Source organism: Agelaius phoeniceus, chromosome 1, assembly GCF_051311805.1.
Source record: "Agelaius phoeniceus isolate bAgePho1 chromosome 1, bAgePho1.hap1, whole genome shotgun sequence".
Taxonomy (NCBI): domain Eukaryota; kingdom Metazoa; phylum Chordata; class Aves; order Passeriformes; family Icteridae; genus Agelaius; species Agelaius phoeniceus.
Window position 1 is genome coordinate 107,180,725 of NC_135265.1, and position 19,522 is coordinate 107,200,246.

A 19,522-nucleotide genomic window follows, 5' to 3' on the forward strand; every position below is an offset into this window, starting at 1 on the left:
ACTTCCATGCAGATAATTTTTGGTTTATTGATTTTTAGATTGATTGATTTTAGTTTGATTTTCCTCTGTCTGCTTTAACCATCTAATAGTGATGGCATAGATGTAATGATGTAGTAATGCAATAATGATGTAACATTGTAATAATGTAGTATTGATGGCAGTAGAATGAACCTCACCAACAAACTTTACTGTGATTTCACTTTAATATTAATCTGCTTTTGCCCATCCCTTTGCTGGTGATTCTCTGAGTGACCTAAATCACTCATTCATGACACTTCCCAGGCCAGAACTGCTGGATGCTGCCTCAGTCACTGTGGAAAGTAACAGACACTAAAGGACATGAGGCATGGAGTGGACACGCTGAAAAATGGAGAAGGCTGTCATCTGAATTGCACTTTCATTTTCTGAACATAGTCCATACATCACACTGAATGGAAAAGGATTAACAGGAACAAAAAGCCATGAGCACCAGTCAATTAAAATCATATCATACCAAACAGGCAATCTTTGGCAGAACCAAGAGCAATAATCTAAACATAATTGTCTCCTTATGGCTAATGTATCTTACAGATTTAACATTCTGCTTACACATTGTGTAAAATATTAAGCAGCCCATAAAGCCCATTAGAGATGTAATACATGGGGGTAAAAAGCAAAATCTGTGTCATTGCTTTAGCCTGCTTTGTCTGGGCCTGCATGTATGGATGCTAGTGTCTCTTCACACTAAATATGTATATATGCAAATGTGAGGCACAAATACATGCCTTCCAGGTCTAACAACTTGCCATGATGAAGTATATAAATACCACTTCTGCAAAGGAGAAGAATGATTGAAGCTTCCTCAGAGGAAATGAAAGGTACCTGCTGTTCCTTCCAGGAGCCAGCAGAAACTGTAAAGGGCAAAAGGAGAAGCTGAAAAATTTCAGCAGAGAGAAAAAAAACTGTGCTGAGCACCTTGCAAGGTCCAGTTTTCAAGTTTGTGGGGTGTCACTAATAAGCTGGTATCAGCATACAGACACAAGGCATGTTGATTCACAACAGGTCTTTTTACACATACAGCTGTGTAAAAAAAAATGCCACGTGCATTTTAAATCAGGACAATCAAGCTACACGTCTGTACCCCTGCTTGCATTTGCACACCACCGTCAACAACTGAAAGGTCTATATTCTGGTTATATTATACTTTATTACACTAAAACCTACATGCAGGTCTGAAAATGGAGGCCCTATGTCAATGTCCCTATGACCTCCCCTCAATCACAGTTAAGCCAAATAAATACCCTTCCCAATCCATGATGCAACCTAGAAGCTCTTTTAGTCCCTTTCTATTTAACTAATCACTGCTTCCAGCAGTCTGTCAAATCAACTGCATGATCTCTTCCCACAACTTTGCTTCATGTCTGGACTTCAGTCTCCTTTGAGCATCCTTAATGGCAAATGTATCTTGGAACCACTGGCCAATGCCCAGAAAATATTTCATTTTGAAATGAAATGCTGCTTTTCTCTAATCCTCCCTCAGAATATTCATACCCTGATTGTTTCACCAATATTTTTTTCTTTCAGAAATCCACACCAGAAATACAGACACGCTCTCTGACAAACAGGATAGCATGGAGCAGTTACTCTAACTCCTCCTCCCAGAGTGAAAAAACTACTTTCAAACTATGCTTAAATTATACAATTTTATTCCCAATGTGGCCATCTTCAGCTTACTTCTTACGCTTAGACACTTCAGCAACACTAATATGAAATTGTTACACAGTGGAAAACAAAATCCTTGTCCTTAATTCATCTGTTAATTAAGTAGTCAATGGAACAAAGTTGCCATGGAAGTTAATATTTGTTTCACTTCTAAAATAATACTTTGAATATTTCACATTTTCCCCTTGGATAGTTGATATCATTGTTCCAGTTAACAGATCTTCTTGTGGGAATGAGTGCAGTTGCCATACACCCGATAATGAAACTTATACAGCATCAGCGTTACTTTCAGTGCAGCATAACTTCTGGCTCTATAACACTTCATTCATTGGAATGATATGATGTCAACCTCCTTGCTCTCCTAAACAGGACAGTACTGGAACTCATTTGTCGTGGGAGGGTAAAGCTGTCGCACACTGAGCAAAACGAAACCGGCACCCTATCCGCAGTTTGGGGAGCACACAGGGATGGGCGGCTGGCTGGAGTGTCACGGACTTTTTCACTCCTGGGGTAGTCCCGTCCGGGAAGGGCTGGTCCTCTGGCTCTCCCTGAGCAGGGCAGGGAAAGCACAGGGCACCGTCTTTCTCCTCCTCCCGCCCCTGGATCCTGCACTTCCCTGGCCCCCGCTCCCGCAGCCGCGGACCGGCAGCCAGCGCCCCCGCACCTCCCTGCGCTCCGCCCGGCCCGTCCGAGTGCAGGGCGGCCCCGCGCCCGCGCTCACCTTGTTGGTGAAGCTGGAGGCCAGGTAGAAGAGGCAGAAGGCGAGGCCGCCCGCCGGCCTCTTCAAATACATCGGTCAGCGCGGGCGCGGCGGGCGGCGGCCATCGGCCGGGCCGGGGACACGTCGCCTCAGCGGGCGCCGCCTCTGCGGGGCCGCTGCTGCCGCCCGGCGGCCGTGCCGGGCCCGTTGCGGCCGGGCCGGGCCCAGGGCGGCCGGAGCGGCCGCAGCGCCGCATCCCGGGCACAGCTGCGGCCCAGGCGGCACCGCCGAATAGTGACCGGCCGGGGAGGGAGGACATTGTCCCCTCTCCTCTGCCTTGTGGGACCCCAGGTGGAGTGCTGCGCCCAGCTCCGCGGCACTCGGCACGGGAAAGACCTGTTACATAAAGCAAGTCCACAGGAAGGACACAAAGTTGGTCAGAGGGCTGGAGCACCCACCGCTCCTGCGGAGACAGGCTGAGAGACTTCGGGATATTCAGACCGGAGAAGGAAACGCTCTGGAGGGACCCTACACCAGCCTTTTAGTACCTAAAGGGGACCTGTAAGAGAGCTGCAAAGGGACTTTTTACATGGACATGTAATGGTAGGGGGAATAGCTTTAAACTGAAAGAGAGCAGATTTAGACTAGATGTAAGGAAGATGTTTCTTGTGGTGAGACTCTGGAACAGGTGGTGGACACACCATCCCTAGAAGTGGTCAAAGCCTGGCTGGACGGGGCTCAGAGAAACCTGATTAGTTGAAGACGTTTAGCAGGATGCCCTGCCCTGGAATGTGGTCAAGCAACTTGGACAATGCGTTATTTACAAGGCTATTAGTCCAGTGGTGGACTGAAAGAGGGCATCAAGCTGGTTTTGGTGATGAATTATGACAACACCAGTCTGACACATCAGCCTCAAATTAGCATCCTGACAGTGAGGTAAAGATTTGGCGGACAAGCTGCTAAGCTGGCTTGGAGATATATGAGTGGCAGTCAGTCACTGTACACTATAAAAGTCCAGTCCATTTACATATGGTTAGGTTCTTCTACCATATCCTTTCTTGGAGCGTGTATGAAGATTCCTCCTTTGGGTGGGCACACTCCTCAGAGTTAGTCCTTAAAGCTGAGTGAAAGAGATTTTGCCCATGGTCATTGGCATGGGTGATTAACATCAATCTCTGCTTTAATAATTATTTCTTTCTGCTAGTTTTATTTAGAATTGCTTTAATATAGTTGCTTTGATAGACTGCACTGTATCATCCTATCCTAGTAGTTTTATCTTCTATAGTGTGTAGCAAATAATTCTGAGTCAGATCTCTTTGTTTAATAATTTATCATAATAAATCATTCATTTTTATATAAATAGACCTGGTTTGCCATCATTTATCCTACAGGACAAAGTTGTACAAAAGTTCAATCACGCCTCTACAATTTCTTAAACCACTGACAGTCTGAGGCTAAGATTGGATTCAGCTGCACCTTGGCTCCTCTCTGAGCAGGAATTTATGAAGCAAGGGGGTCTTTTCTGCACCTCATGGCTCAATGGGAGGGCTTCCCTAATAAATTTTGTCTGAAACACACTCATGACAAGAAGCCACTGTTTATTGCAGGGGGCTGGACTAGATGGCTGACTTTAAAGGCCCCTTCCAACCAACTATTCTATGATTCTATGATTCACTGGTGATGTGTGAACTATAAATATCCCAGGCAGGTGAAAAGAAACGCCCTGTCAGGTCATGGTTACTGGGTGATCTTTTATTATGGCCTAGGTAAGCCTTGTTTTTCCCAGTCCTGGTATTAGCAAGGCCCTATCTTTGCAGTTCTTACCTTGACTTTGTTCAGGTAACACAAAGTACAAGGCCCTCTCTGTACACGTACACCCTCTTTTTAGAGGACAGAGCAAAGCAGCATAAATAAGGAACTTTATTTATGAGCATGGCTTAAACTAGGGAGGGAGGGAGGGAGGCACTAAGTGGTCAAATCCACTAAATGAGCCTGTCTAACCTGCTATGTTTAGCCTCAAAAGACAAGGTCAACAGAGTGCAGCAGCCAAACAACTGAGCAAGATAAATTCAAGTATTTTGGTGCATCAGACATGATCCTATCTGGTTTTTAAGGTGGTGGTCCAACACAGACATCATTTTCCAGTGCTGAAATGTTTGGTCCATCCAGGCTCATGGAGATCACTGATGAGCCACTGTAATGGATGTGTTAGAGATGGCAGGGTGAGTGATACAGCATTTCCACTTTGCACAGCATCTGTTTATGTACAAATGTCAAAAGTGTATTTGGCAAACAAAGGCACACTTTGCATTGTGCCACAAATTCAGCTTGTAAAGCTTTAAAAAAGAGTAAGTAAAGTTTATGGATATCTACAAAGACTAATGTAGTAAGAGTACCTTTGACTTTTTATTACAGTGGGGTATCACTTTAATGCAAAATATTACAGTGATATCTCTGAGCTTTTTGCAGTATTTCTTAGTACAAGTGGGACTGGGGCAAAGATGATATATTTTCTTACAGCCAAATACAGAGGCAGGTTTGAATTCTTGTATGCCACTTACAGTGAGGGATTAAGAATGAAGATGTAAATTTCTGCTAATGTTGTTTATCAGGACTGAGTTGTATTACGTACAAAGTAATCACTATGCAGCTTTGGAATTATTTTGATAATATGAAGGGACATTTCTGCTCTATCTAGATTTTTAATTATTTTTATTGGGAGGTATGAATGTGTTGCAAATTATTTTGTTTACACATCATTTCACAGAACATTTCTTTTTAACACAATTCAGTTCAAAGCTTGATCCATTCATATGAGAGGTCATGGGATCAAGGCCTAATCAGGAAATATTCAAGAGACTAAAACAGAAGACTTATTTTTGAAAATTAAAAACTTCATAACAAGACATAAGAATATATAGTTACTGTTCATGTCTTTCTGAATCAAAACCTACCAAAACACATTTTCTTAATCAGTGCTTGTACAGCTGTGCAAGAATAATGATTTTTCCCAGAGCAGCAGGACATTGCTTTGATATTCTGCTCATATATAAAGCTGTTAATTTTAGACAAAGAAGATAGAGGGAGCATGACAGTAATCTTCATACCCCAAAAGGCAATTGCAAAGGAAAATAAATAATCTCTTTTCACCAGGGCTAAGTGCAGAGAGGGTAAGAAACATGCTGGTACTGCATCACCAGACAAAGCCACTCTTGCCAGCATTCGGCAGTGCTGTGGTAACCAATGAACCTGATGATCTTAAAGGTCTTTTATAATCTAAATGATTCTATGATCCTAAAATGCCTTTGTGGCACAAGCCTGTGTCATGCCTGCAGGTTGTGTGTTACAGCCTGGGTCCCTACCCTCTTCCAGATGGTTTGTCTTTTAGCTAGGAACTTTCTGGGGTAATGAACCCTGGAACAGTGTGTCTTAGGAGATTGTAATGTGTTACGTCATTGCAGGTTGCTAAGGACAAATAAGAGGAACTTTGGCCGACAAAGTTGATTCTTGCATGGCTGAGAATTGATATGGATGGCCTTTACTAGGCCTGCCTGGCAGTACAGGCTTTGCTAGATGTAAAACAGGGAACTTACTCCGAGCAGGCTGGGGCATGCCACAGAACCCCTTACAACTTCTTACCTTGCAGCCACCCAGCTTTCCAGGCTGGTTTTCAGGTTATCAACAGTGACTGTGACAGCACAGTTGTCTGACTGCAGACAGATACCTTCAACAGATGGTGATGAGCCAGCAAGGGGATTTCTAGGCATTACTTCCTTCCTTTAAGGAAACTTGACCAAGTAGACCTAATGTGTCATAGCACAACATTATCCCATTGCTGCTGTCCTGGAAATAGGGCACTTTAGTCACAATACTATTTTCCAGATAAATATTACATATAAAATCGAGATGTAAAAGGCAGCAAGTCACATACAAAGTATTTCAACTTATATCTACAGTGACTTACAGGACTGGGATAAAATTAATTTGTTTGCTTATGGTTTGGTTAATCTGTTGTAATTTTTTGTGTTCCTTCAGTTACTTCCTGTAATAAAAACAAATGCCAAATATTTCATTTCACAGAATCAGTTAGGTTGGCAAAGGCCTCTGAGACTGAGTCCAATCTATGACCAAACACCAAGTAGACTAGACCATGGCACTGAGTGCCACATCCCGTCTTTCCTTAAACACCTCCAGAAATGGTGACTCCATCACCCCCCTGGGCAGTTCACTCCAATCTAATCACCCTTTCTGTGAAGAAACTCTTCCTAATGTCCAGTCTAAACCTCCCCTGGCGCAGCTTGAGGCTGTGTTCTCTGGTCCTATTACTTGTTGCCGGGGAGAAGAGGCCGACCTGGCTCCAGCCTCCTTTCAGTGGCTGTAGAGAGCGGTAAGGTCACTCCTGAGCCTCCTTTTCTCCAGGATAAACACCCCCAGCCCCCTCAGCCGCTCTCCATCAGACTTGTGCTCCAGACCCTTCACCAGCTCCGTTGCCCTTCTCTGGACTCCATTTCATCCATTTGTTTTGCCTGGCTTACTGTTTGATTTGTTGGGGTTTTTTTCCTCCCTACGTTCCCTTGGCTACTTTCTGAGATAAAAAACAAACGTTAGCTATTTAATTTCTCCCTTTCGCGTTACCACCAGGCCAGCTCAGCCCGCGGGTGGGTAGGGCCGGCCGGGCGGGCGGACGTTCCGCCGGCAGGTTCCGCCTCCGGGCTCCGCACGCCGCCGGTGAGGCCACGGCCGCCCCGGTGACATCACCGGAAAGGCGGGTCACCCCCGGCCAATGGGCCGCCCGACGGCCGCGGAGAAGCGCGGAGGACCCGGAAGGTTTCGCAGTCGGAGCGTTGCTGCCCCGCGGAGAGAGCCCGCTCCTGTCGCCGCCCGCCCCTGCGTGCCCCATGGACTCGGTGGGAGTCGCTGCCGCTGCGCCCGACGCCGGGCCGGGCCCCGCCTGGCAGAGCAAGGTGAGCGCTGTGCCGGCACCGCGGGGCCGCGCCCCACGCTGTCCCGGCTTCGGGGAGCTGGAGGAGCAGGGGGAGGAGAAGCACTGAGGCCGTGGAGAGGGCGCTGCGAGGTGGTGCCAGCACCACCAGGGTGGCTGTCGCTCGGTAGAGCGACCCGAGCGCGGTTTGCTGCTACCGGCAATTATCGCCCTGGTGGTGAGAGCTGTTGTGACAGCCTGATAACTGAGCTGCTTCCCTCCGAGGGTGTTGGAGATGAGTGAGCTCGGTTATCCCGGCGGTAGGCAGCGAGTGCCGGCTTGCCTGGCTCGTCGTTTCCCAGCTCCCGAGCGAGGTGTTGTGTCCCTGTGCGGTTTTGAGATAGCGTGTTTTACCATGGCTGACCTTTCAGGGCTCCAGGAGCGGGGCAGGAAGCTGGGCGTAAGCCACTGCTGTTGGGTTATTCCAGGTTTTAGATAGGTTGTGTGTCTGCTTGTCTGCAAACCTCCTGGGGAAGCTTTACCCCTGTCTCCAGAGGGTACCGACACTGACAAACTGACTTTTTTCCCTTCAACCCCTGTTCTCCCTATTGAGTTTATGAAACTACTCTTTGAGTAGTTCCCCAAGTATCTGTAGAAGAGCCCTTACAAGATTACATGAGCTTATTTTGGAGCCAGCAATAGCTAATTATCTTGATTGTTGTGTTGCCACTGCACAAGTCTTGGTGACTTGAATAAAATGTTTATTTACAGTGTCCGTGGGGAGCCCCTAGCACAACATCAATATCATGTTCTCTTGCTGATGTAATGAGTGAACAGCTGGCAAAAGAATTGCAGCTGGAAGAAGAAAATGCTGCTTTTCCTGAAGTGGTTGCGTAAGTTTAAGTCCTGGATTAGTGCTGTTCATAGTTGTGATGCCATCTTCTCTCTCTTGTGCATTTTCTTACAATGTGCTCAGTTCATAGCAATATACTAAAAGATTTGCCTGTTGCCCCTAATTCTGCTTCCTCTGATCTTCGGTGAAGATGGCTTCCCCAGCTAAAAGTCTTCCTTAGATTCTCTTCTCTGTTGCTCTTACTTCCTTATTGATGTTTACTTTGCATTTTCTGGGGATGTTAACACAGTCTGTAAGGTATATTTAGAGAAATGTCAGAAATGGGTTTTTTCTGCCCTTTTAGGAACTCCTGTTAACAGTGTACAATGTTATTTTGAGAACTATCAGGTATATCACCTGTATCCTCCCACTACCTGAAAGCTCTAAAGAAAGGCCAAGAGCTTACAAAATTGTTCCAAAATTGTTCAAATTTTGGCTGTCTTTCCCATAAAGCAGAACAAAGCAACACTATTTGGGCTATTTTAAACATATAAATAGGTATACATATGCATACACCTGTATGCCTTCTTTTTTTTTTTTCCTGAAGGACATCTTAAAAATAGAGCTTAGTGCTTCTTGATGAATGGTAAACAAGCAAAAATTTAAGTAAAATTTGCATCGTAAATGAGTAGCAAAGAGAAATGAAGTCATGATCTATTAATATTTAGTGTTGGCTTGGAGAGGAGGCAGACAGCTGAGATCCATTCCTTTCTGTCAGCTTTGCATGAAGTCTGTTGTATAGAGTGGGAAAGTGGTATAAAGCAGTGTTTCTGCTTGGATTGCTGTGTTTATTTTTTTTTTAAATTCCTGTTTTCATCTTATGTAGTGCTGCTGAAGGACCATTTATTACAGGAGAAAATATTGACACTTCCAGTGATCTAATGCTAGCTCAGATGCTGCAGATGGAATTTGACAGGGAATACGATGCGCAGCTTCGGCGTGAAGAGAAGAAGATCAATGGAGATAGCAAAGGTACCTTCATCAGAAGCACAGAATAGCTGCTGTGGAGCTATTCTTGGCACTTAGCTTAAATTGGCAGAGCTGTGAGGAAGTAGCAAATCCCTGATAATCACAGACATGCTTATTTGTTTTGTTTCTCAAGTCTCCATATCCTTTGAAAATTATCGGAAGGTGCATCCCTATGACAGTGACAGCTCAGAGGATGAGGTTGATTGGCAGGATACCCGTCATGATCCATACAGAGCAGGTATGTGACAGCTTTAAACAATACAATTTCTTCAGCCAATAGACCTGAGAGTAGGACAGAGTTAAATTAGGTCTTGTTTTAATGTGAGGAGAGACACCAGCTACATTTAAAATCAGGTCACCTCAGTGGGACGTGTCAGCAGGAGGTTGGGTGGGTAACTTCTGGCTTCTGTCTGCCAGTATATTGGCTTCAGTGGCTGAATCTGGCAAAATAACCAGTGTACGTGGGAAGGATTGTGGGAAGTATTGTGCTCATCTGTCATCTACGTTTGGATGATATGGTTACATATCATTTGCACATAATATTGAATACTCCTGTCATAGCATGCCAGAAGTGTGTCTGACACCCCAGAGAAGAGAGAGAAGTTAGTTGTAACATAGCCAAAAGAAGCTGTCATGCTTAGGATAGGAGAAGACTGTATTAAGATCATACAATTGAAGTAATTTATTCTGTTTTATAAATGAAATTATATTACTTTTGTGGATATTGTGGGACTTCTATGGGACTTCTATGAGCATTGGTTATGTTTTTTTAGATGTAAAGCTTGGTTTCTTTTTCTCACTGCTGGCAGATAAACCTACTACTACACCAAGAAGGGGTTTCATAGGAAAAGGAAAAGACATTACTACGAAACATGATGAAGTGGTATGTGGAAGAAAAAACACTGCTCGCATGGAAAATGTAAGTGAAAACTGAGGGAAACTTAATTTGTGTAAAACTGAAATGCTGCAGTTCAGCCAAAGAACTAATGCTTGTCCACCAGTGCTGCTGGGTAGGGTGCTGACTTTTCTTTTTTCCCTGTTGCATGAAGGCAATGCAGTCTTTGCTTTATTGGTTATTCTCATTGGCAGTTTGAGTTTTGTGAGTTTTCTGTTTAAAGTAGTTTGTTATTGAGCAATTCAAGAATTTGCCCAGAACTGTTTTGGGAAAACAAAACTATCAGCAAGTCTGGCACACAAGCTAATAAAACACAAAAGCTATTTTTGAAAAGGATAGATGTTGTGTAATCTTTCTTCTAACTAATTTTGTCTGATAAGCCAAGTTGTGACCATGTTCACAGGAGTTCTTGGATGAGGGAAGAGATGAGAATGTTCACTCTATGATCAGAAGGCTTGATTTATTATTTTATGATATATATATTACATTATCACTATACTAAAAAGAAATGGAAAAGGAAGGTTTCCTCACAAACTTGCTAAGCTAAGAATAGGAAAAAAAAAGAATAACAAAGGCAGCTCTCTTGGACTCTGTCTGAGATAGCTTGTTCCTTGATTGGCCATTAATTATAAACATGCAAGATGGGCCAATCACAGGTGAAGCTGTTGCATTCCACAGCAGCAGATAACCATTGTTTACATTCTGTCTCTGAGGCCTCTCGGCTTCTCAGAAGGAAAAATCCTAAAGAAAGGATTTTTAGTGAAAAGATGTCTGCGATACCAAGTAACTTTTTTCAGTCAATTGTTTACAGCTTTTCAGTCTGTTTATCTTTAGTACATAACTTTCATTGTTTTTAAGGTAACTGGTGCAACTTCTGTAAATAAGGAAATGCTGCAAGTGCTATTTTTTGCAGGATGTTAGGTAATCTCATATCAATTTGGGCAGAACTTTGAGTTCTGAGTTTAAAGCAGTGTGTTTGTGCAATGTTGTCATTGTGTTAAAAAAGTGGGTTTCACATCTATCCAGAGGTCCAAATCTATCATGAGTTTTTCCAAATCAGAATGAGAAATTTCTGTTTGTGCCAACTTTTGGCATCTGCTAGTAACAATGCTTAAATTCCTATTATTTCTGCTTGTAGTTTGCACCTGAATTCCAAGTTGGGGATGGAATTGGGATGGACTTAAAGCTGTCAAATCAAGTCTTCAATGCCTTAAAACAACATGCATACTCTGAGGAACGTCGAAGTGCAAGGCTCCATGAGAAGAAGGAGCACTCCACTGCTGTATGTTTTTCATAAAGTCTCTCTATCTACTCCTTATCTTGTGGAATAGCTAAACTCTGCTGGGTAACTTCTTGCAACATTCCATTTTTAGTAAAACAGCTAAGCAACATTATGTTAACACTGCTGAAGGAAATGATATCAGCTAGCTCCTTCTAGAAAAAGGCTCTTTGTTTGAGCTGCATTACTGTGAGAACCATGTTGAAGTAAGAGCAAGCAGCGACTGGTTTTTTCTCTTTGTCTTTCTAAACTTGTCTCTTAACCAGCTACGTTGAATAAACTGCCTGTAAGTTATTTATAGAAACATCCAGAGGACTAATCCTCTGCAGTTGAACCATATGGCTTTAAATATCTGTCTTCATAACAAGTTTCAGGAGGATGAGGTGACCTACTGACCTAATAATTTAGGGGTTTACTTGGTAGACTGTATGGGTGAGTTTGAAGTAGGGCCTCTGGTAATTCCTGATCTGGACTTCTTCAAATTTGTGTGTTTTGCTTTGCTTTATTGTTACTTATATCAAAGAAATATAATACTTGGAATATTATGATTCATGATTTGTAAAGCCTTCTTGAAAAAACTGTAGAAAGTGCTGTTGAGCCACAGTCTATATGTGCAATTAGTAAAATGTTCTATGTGCTGCACAGCTGATGGGAAACTAAGAGTATTAAATCATTAAATCAGTCCCGGAGCAGATTTGCTTTGCTTCAGATGTTTATTTTGGTTTGGCTTTTTTTTTCTCCCTTCTGCCAGTTGAGAGAAGCTTTATTAATATATTATTCTTTCCACTTAGTTGAGTTCTTGTGATATATAAATATTCTAAACTCGTGATAAAGCAAAGAATTGCTTTATTGAATTGAGTATTCATGTCTTGCCTATTAATCTTATTCATCTCTTGTAGGAGAAAGCAGTGGATCCTAAAACACGTTTACTTCTGTACAAGATGGTCAATTCTGGGATGCTGGAGACCATCACAGGCTGCATCAGCACGGGAAAAGAATCTGTTGTTTTTCATGCCTATGGAGGAAAGTGAGTATATTGTTTGTTACTGATGATAGCTTTAAGTACAAGAGATGATTTAAAAAGCAGAAAACACAAACATATTTAAACATCTGCACCTTTTTTATTTCTGAGACTTAAAGGCTGTATTTGTGTATATGAGGGTAATAATAAAATCTGAAAACCAAATGATACCAGCTATAAAGTAAAAGAATCCCCACTTTCTTCCTTGGAGGCTGTTAATGAATGGGGACAAATCCACCATGTCTTTCTGTGGAAAAATATGTACTCTTTTTATAAAAAAGAAATCTTGAGGTTTTTGAGAGACTCTTTCCACCGACCTGCCCCAGACCACAGAGCTGTCGTGAGGATCTTGGGCTACCTGAGGGTCGTATTTCCATAGAGCTTGCTCTATTGCCAGCTCTATATTTGCAGCTCAGTGCATGTGCTGTTTGTTACTTTCAGGTTATCTTGAGAATAGTGTTGGGATGCTGCTCACTTCGTGAATCCTTCCTGCCATACTGGAAGGATTAGAGTGCAATATGGCAACTGCATTGTGTTTAACTGACTTTAAACCAGTGATGTTTGAGAAAGAACTAATAAAACTCAAATACAGATCATGTATTTAGAAGTGTCAAGGGAGAAAGTTGGAACTGGGGAGAAAAGATGTGCCTTAACAAATCGGGAGAGGTAACCTATTTGATAAGCAACTTATACTCAAAATCCCAAAACCCAACATTCATATGTAAGTTTAATCATAGAATTGTTATAAACTTAAGTTGGCTTCTAAATGTGATAGAAAATTAGATCCTCTCTTATATTAAAAATAGCTGTGTGTGGCAATCTATAAAAACCCAAACCCATGCATTTGCTTGTAAATATGTGAATAGTTAACTTTGTTATATATTTGTCTTTTTCCATGAGCAGTGCAACTGAAGATAAAGTTATTCCTCCAGAATGTGCCATCAAAGTGTTTAAAACAACTCTTAATGAATTCAAGAACCGTGACAAATACATTAAGGATGACTACAGGTTTAAAGACCGCTTCAGTAAATTAAATCCACGAAAAATTATTCGTATGTGGGCTGAGAAAGAAATGCATAACTTAACAAGGTAAAGAAAGAAAAAGGAAGTGTAGTTGCCAAATGCCTGTCAGTTTCCTGTTCTCTGTTTAAGGAAGATAATCTATGTCTGGGTATTTAACTTTTAGGCCAAAATAAAATACAACCTGGTGCAGATTGAATAAGCTCCTGGTTTTTTTTACAGTTTAATAAGCTGTGTCAGCATCTTCAGTGATTTTGCAGCAGAATTTACAGGCTCCTGAAGTTAAGAGGTTCTAGTTGTAAAAGTGATTAGTATTTAGTGAGCATTTTTAGATTGACTTATAACTTCAGAATCTGAATTTTCATGTGTAAAATACTGTGCAATATATATAATTACTCAGTTTTTAATTCTTTCAAAGACTTTGTTTACTCTGGATCAGTTTTTTCACACAGCTCTCAGATTGCAAATGAGATAGCAGGAACTAGAACTTTGGGGGCTTTGAAGCTTTTGTTCTGTTTTTCTTAATCAGTATCTATTTTCTGATCCACAGAATGCAAAATGCAGGAATTCCTTGTCCTCAAGTGGTTATCCTTAAGAAGCACGTCTTGGTTATGTCTTTCATTGGCCAGGATCAAGTCCCAGCTCCTAAACTAAAGGATGTAACACTTAATAGTGAAGATATGAAAAAGGCCTACTATCAGATTCTTAGTGTAAGATGATGCTGATTTCTCCTCCAATTCTGGGTTGTATTTTCTTTTAAAGGAATAACTGTAAGGACAAATGAGCACTTATTTACTTTTCAGGATGCTTACCTAATTGTCAAGATACAAAGTCCAAAGTCTTATTTTGCTGCTGTTTAATGTGTGACTTAGAATCAGTAAGAAAATATGTACTGAAAAAAATAGAATTAAATTTAATCTTAATCTGAGTGGGAAACATACTGGAATTTGATGACAAACAGATGCTTAGCAGCAGAGGAATTGTGAGCAAGTAGTCCTCCTTTTACAGAAGCAGTATGTGGTTTAGAAAATTCTCTGAAGTCTTTCTGGGCTTACCAAACACTTAATTTACGATGCTTAAGCACTCTCCAGTGGATTGCCTGCCCCCTTTTCAGCAAACCTAGAAACTGGAGAATTAATTAGAACATTGCATGGTGGATGCTTTAATTTCCTATTATCTGCTTGGTTCAAACACACCAGCTGCTAACTGTCTACTCATTATTATGTTATAGATACTAAAAAAACCCAACCAGGCAACCAGCCCCATAGCTTGGTAACAGGAGTGGTCTAGGTCTGGAATGAGACCAGTGAGCAACACAGCTGTGTCTTAAGTGAATTTGTGTTCTGGTTAGGACTCAGTCTCTACACCTGTGAGACTTTCTTCCCATGTGATAGGAGTGAAAATGACATGTATCTAGAGAATATGCTTATCTGTCTCTTGCACTTGGACTGCTTGGCAGAGCTGACTTGAGTTTACCAGAGTAGCTCTTCTGACTTTGCCAAAGCTAAGCTCAGTGATAAAAAAGCTTAGTTTGCTGGCATTTTGCCAAAATTGCAATCCCCTGGATGGCAGTGTATTGAAGACTTGGGTAAAAATTTTGTAAATTATGTGGGTGATTAGGGAAAGGTTGGGGTTGTTTTGGTGTTTTGTTTGTTTTTTTTTTTTTTTTTTTAAGTCATGCTAGCAGTATTTATTTGGAGTATAGCATACTTCCTTCATTACTTTGGTTCCTTGCAGATGATGCAGCAGTTGTATAGGGAGTGCAACCTGGTCCATGCAGATCTGAGTGAATACAACATGCTTTGGCATGATGGGAAGGTGAGTTTGTTCATAATTTGGGGGGGAAAAGTTTTATCTACTGTGAAGTACTAATACAAAGTGAATTGCTATTTCTCTGTGACTACAGGTCTGGCTCATTGATGTCAGTCAGTCTGTGGAGCCAACCCATCCTCATGGACTTGAGTTTTTGTTCAGAGACTGTAGGAATGTTTCACAGGTAAGACCTCTTTGCTTGACAATCTTCTGTTATGCTGCATGTTTTCTAAGATAAAAGATATCTTAGATATGTAGAAGATTACTCTTGCACATTTTCCATGCTGCTAGTGTCCTTCTCTGAAAGTGACAAAAATGTGGAAAAGTAAAATTATACCACTAGAACTTAAAACTTCTTTCAGTTACGTTTATCTGTGGGTCAGCAAAAACAAAAATGTAATTTTGGGTAAATGTAGTAACTGGGGAAAGTCAAAAGAATATTTTGTTCTGTGTAGTAAAGTGTTTAATGTGTGCTCTTTATATGGACTAGTTCTTCCAGAAAGGAGGCGTGGCAGAAGCACTTAATGAGCGTGAACTCTTCAACGCTGTCTCAGGTTTAAATATTACAGCTGACAATGAAGTAGACTTCCAAGCAGAGGTATAGCTTTCTCTGTCTAACAATTTAAATTTGGTTAGCTATGGTAGCTATTATAATACCTTAACTTTCCAGATTTAGTTTGTGTGATTGCTTTCAGTAAAATTTCAGCAGTCATTCTGCGTCTCTTTTTAAAACCTTGAGTATTTCAGCTTAGTACAAACATTTCCAGAAACTCAGACTGACAGACCTCTCCACCCCCTTTCCTGATCTCCCTGCTCCCAAGCAGAAAAGACTTAATGTTAAATATAGTTGCTTCATTTCAGCATTAAGGCAAATCTAGTGATCTGTTTTAGTTTAAAAGCTGTTGTCTTGCCTTACATACATTAAAGGTTGTACAACAAAAGGAAAGTTGGGTTAAAAATAATAATTATTCTACTGCTAATTTTTCATGGTTTAGATGTTAATTTATTTAAATTTAAAGTTTAGGCTAGCATTTCTAATTTTGAAGCTTAAAATCATGCTAATGTAAATATGGACTTAGGAATCTTTGGTCGCTGTTGGCTTTTAGCTTTCAACATTTGGCTGTAACTCCTCATGGCCTGCGTCCTGATAGCAGATTTAAAAAACTAGTTGTCAGACATTCCATATTTTCTAATTAGGTAAGGGCAATATGGCAATCTACTCTCCCTAATTACTAATGACATTGCAGGTTTGTGCTAGTCCAGCATGGAGTAGGTGGGAGCTGTACTTAGGTGACTCCTGGGGCAGGTGGTCAAACTAAGAAAGAGATAAAGGGAACACAGTGCCACAGTTCCACAATCTCTGTGTTATTGGAGGGAGGCACACTTCTGTACTTTGAGAAATACAGCTGAAGTCTTAAGAAATCATCCAGTCCTCCTCCCTGGTGCATTTTAGTTACATAGCTTCAAACTGTAAAGGAGTGCTGCTCATTTTAGTAGCTTGTTGAGAACAGATATTTCAAGGTGTACCTGGCTCTATTTGAGCTGCTACATGTGACTGAATCTTTGAAATAGCAACATTTTACATACCTGCTCTGGCCTCAAAAGCTACTTTTTAATGCTGTTTAGAAGCCTTCTGCTGCTGGCATGGTTTTATGATTTCAGCATGGTTTTATTTTTGGCTCTCTAGATTGAAGCTTTGGAGAAGATGAATGAAGATCACGTGCAGAATCATGGAAAGAAACTGTCAACGTTTTCTAGTGATGGAGACCCACCTATATATGATGAATAGCACTGAGTTTGTAGCTGCTGACAAAACAAAACACAAATTTACTGCTTCTGGTGCAGTGGTAAATGTCAACTGCCAATGTCAAGAGAATGGTTGGCTGGGAATACCAAAATGGAAAACACAGCAAGCATATGGTGATGCCTCAGTGGTTTGCTTTTTTTTTTAACTTGTCCCACACATCAGGCTGGCACTGTGAGAATGGACTGTCACTACCACTTTGAACAGACTGACAACTTCACCAATTGCCCAGTTACATTAGACTAATGTAGCTCAGATGGTCATATTTTGCACGATTCAGAGCTTACTTATCTTTTAGTCTAAAAAAAATAATCTTAAAACCATCTATATTGTCCGAAGTATCTAGTGGGAAAGCACAGTAGAAGAGTCCCTCTCTTTTTTTTCCTAATGCAACTTGGAAAACTAATGAAATGTTGTTTATGGACACAGTGTTATTCATCCATCTCCACCAAGGGTAAAATGAAAAGGCAAACTATGCACTGCAATCATATGAAAATATTAATTTAGCAAAGTAATATATTTATAAATGTAGAAGTCTGGACTTTTTCATTTGAAGTACAGGGAATGTGGCTCTAATAATCTCTGTAAATACTGTTGGGTATTTTATGGGAAACATATTTGAAATCCAACCAGCAGAGGACTTCCTTGGTGACATGCCAGGAAATCCTGAGTCAATGATATATAATAAAGAGTCACTTCAGGTAGCTTCACTCTTACTACACAAATGGTTCCAAGAACTTGGTGTAAGCCAAAAACAAAACTATAATAATCCTGTCTATACCTAGAATATCAGTCTGGAGCATCAAATGTTCTTACCCTAAAGATAATCACAGACAAATATGAGTATTCTTTTTGCACCTGTAAGCAAAAAAAGCTTTGTTTAGAAATAATGATGACTGATACTGGTTTCCACAGTCTATTTATTCTTAATGTCAGTTTGTTTTGGTTTTTTTTGTGAGCATCTTCTATAAATCTACTGATGTTTCTCTCCAAAAAAACACATTTAAAGATGAACTGATGTGGTAGGATAGTTTGGAATTAAGGAATTCTAATCAACTTCTTTTTAACTGATTTCTGGTTTCTAGTTTCTGATGCTGCTCTTTATCAAGCAGAACATAGTGATGCTACATGTGACCTCACAGTGTGCTGTGAAAGTGACTTTTTAATCTCTTTTTGTTGGAAAACTGGTAGTGAAGTAAAAATTTAAGATCTTGTGGTGGTATTCTTGCATGGTTCTTTGCATCACAGAGGCCTTCATTGATCTTTGGTGCTTCACTAGAGCAGTCTTAGGGTAAGACCACACAAATTCCTTACAACAATATAAAAATGAGTCTTTGGGTGGGTACTACATGAACAGTAAACAACCTTGGTTTTGCCAGTTTCATCCCAACACTTAGATCCTTTTCCTTTTTCTAAATCAGACAAGTATCTTGCATTTACCCCTTACTTTTTAAATAAAGGAGCTTGTATCTTTCAGATCCTTAAGTCTGTTCTGAATTTCTCAGTGAAATAGTTTCCCAAAATAAGGGTATCAGGGAAAGGACAGACTAGGTACTGCAAGGGAAGTGCTAACCCATTTAGGAAGACTACAAGCTGCTGTTGTCAAAGATAGCCAGATCTCCTTCAGAGGAGAAGGCTTTAAAAAAAAAAAATAAAGATAGTCCTATTCTTGGCTTAAAACTAGTTTTAATATTCTTAACATTTCTTAGGGAGGAGCATAGAACAGTTGCTAATGCTTTAAAATGTTCTTGTACAAGGAAGTTTTTGATTGCTACAGCTGTTTGCATGAAGAGAGAGGAAGAAGGCAGAAATAACAGGAAGCAAGGAGGGTGATTTTTGAGCTATTTGAAACAGGCCCCTGCTTGTATCTCTATGCTTGGGCCAAAGCCTCCATTGTTACTGTCATTTTTAATGCCTTGCTAAAATCTGTCTAGCACAGGCTTAAGAAAACCAAACATGCCCCAAATAAATGAAGCAATTTTTCTTGAGTCTAATTTAAAGCTACTGGGCCCAAATATATTATATACTATCTATTATGCACTATATAATATATCTTATATATTAATATATTTTTACTTCCAGCAGTAAAGTTGGCTCAGGAATTTGCTTTGAGATTTTAAGACATCTGGGCATGTTTCCAAGTAGTTGGAAACAAGAATTTGCTAAAAGAAGCATTTTCCTGGATTCCTTTGAAATAAAAGGTTCCAGGATTATTATTGGGCAAATAGAATCTTAGTTTTGAAATTGGCCATTAGGTTTATTACTGTCAGATGAGTTACAAGCGTGTGTTATTTACTCGTCTGCTGATTTCCCCTCAAAGATACCTCAGTTTCTATTGCAGTTGGAGGAAGTCCATGCTGGTTTTTAGAGAAGTAGGAAAGGGTAAATGTCAGTAGAATTTCTTAAATTTTCACCCTGGATTTACTAAACTTCTGGCTAAAAAGCAACAAATTTTGTTGCTTTGGAAAAAAATTATAAATTTTAAGGTACTTCAAATGCTTTGGATGT

The 19,522-nt window shown here is 40.8% G+C and overlaps 2 protein-coding genes across 3 annotated transcripts in view; one reads left to right on the forward strand and one right to left on the reverse strand.

Moving 5' to 3' along the window:
- Positions 1-2,569, reverse strand: part of SLC35D4 (solute carrier family 35 member D4) — a 55,065-nt gene extending 52,496 nt beyond the window's left edge. For both annotated transcript variants that reach the window (XM_077184904.1, XM_054642000.2), the window contains exon 1: positions 2,423-2,569. In XM_077184904.1, the coding sequence (XP_077041019.1) occupies positions 2,423-2,494 (72 nt within the window). In that variant the 5' untranslated portion in view covers positions 2,495-2,569. The remainder of the gene's footprint in view (positions 1-2,422) is intronic.
- A 4,600-nt stretch (positions 2,570-7,169) lies between these two features.
- Positions 7,170-18,236, forward strand: RIOK3 (RIO kinase 3). The gene is given in 14 exon segments (XM_054627713.2): positions 7,170-7,283; positions 7,285-7,365; positions 8,094-8,215; positions 9,041-9,186; positions 9,317-9,421; positions 9,993-10,102; positions 11,217-11,360; positions 12,257-12,384; positions 13,282-13,467; positions 13,949-14,108; positions 15,136-15,216; positions 15,305-15,394; positions 15,701-15,808; positions 16,898-18,236. Coding segments are annotated over 14 exon segments (1,662 nt in total). The 5' UTR covers positions 7,170-7,184; the 3' UTR covers positions 17,000-18,236.
- The last annotated feature ends 1,286 nt before the right edge of the window (positions 18,237-19,522 follow it).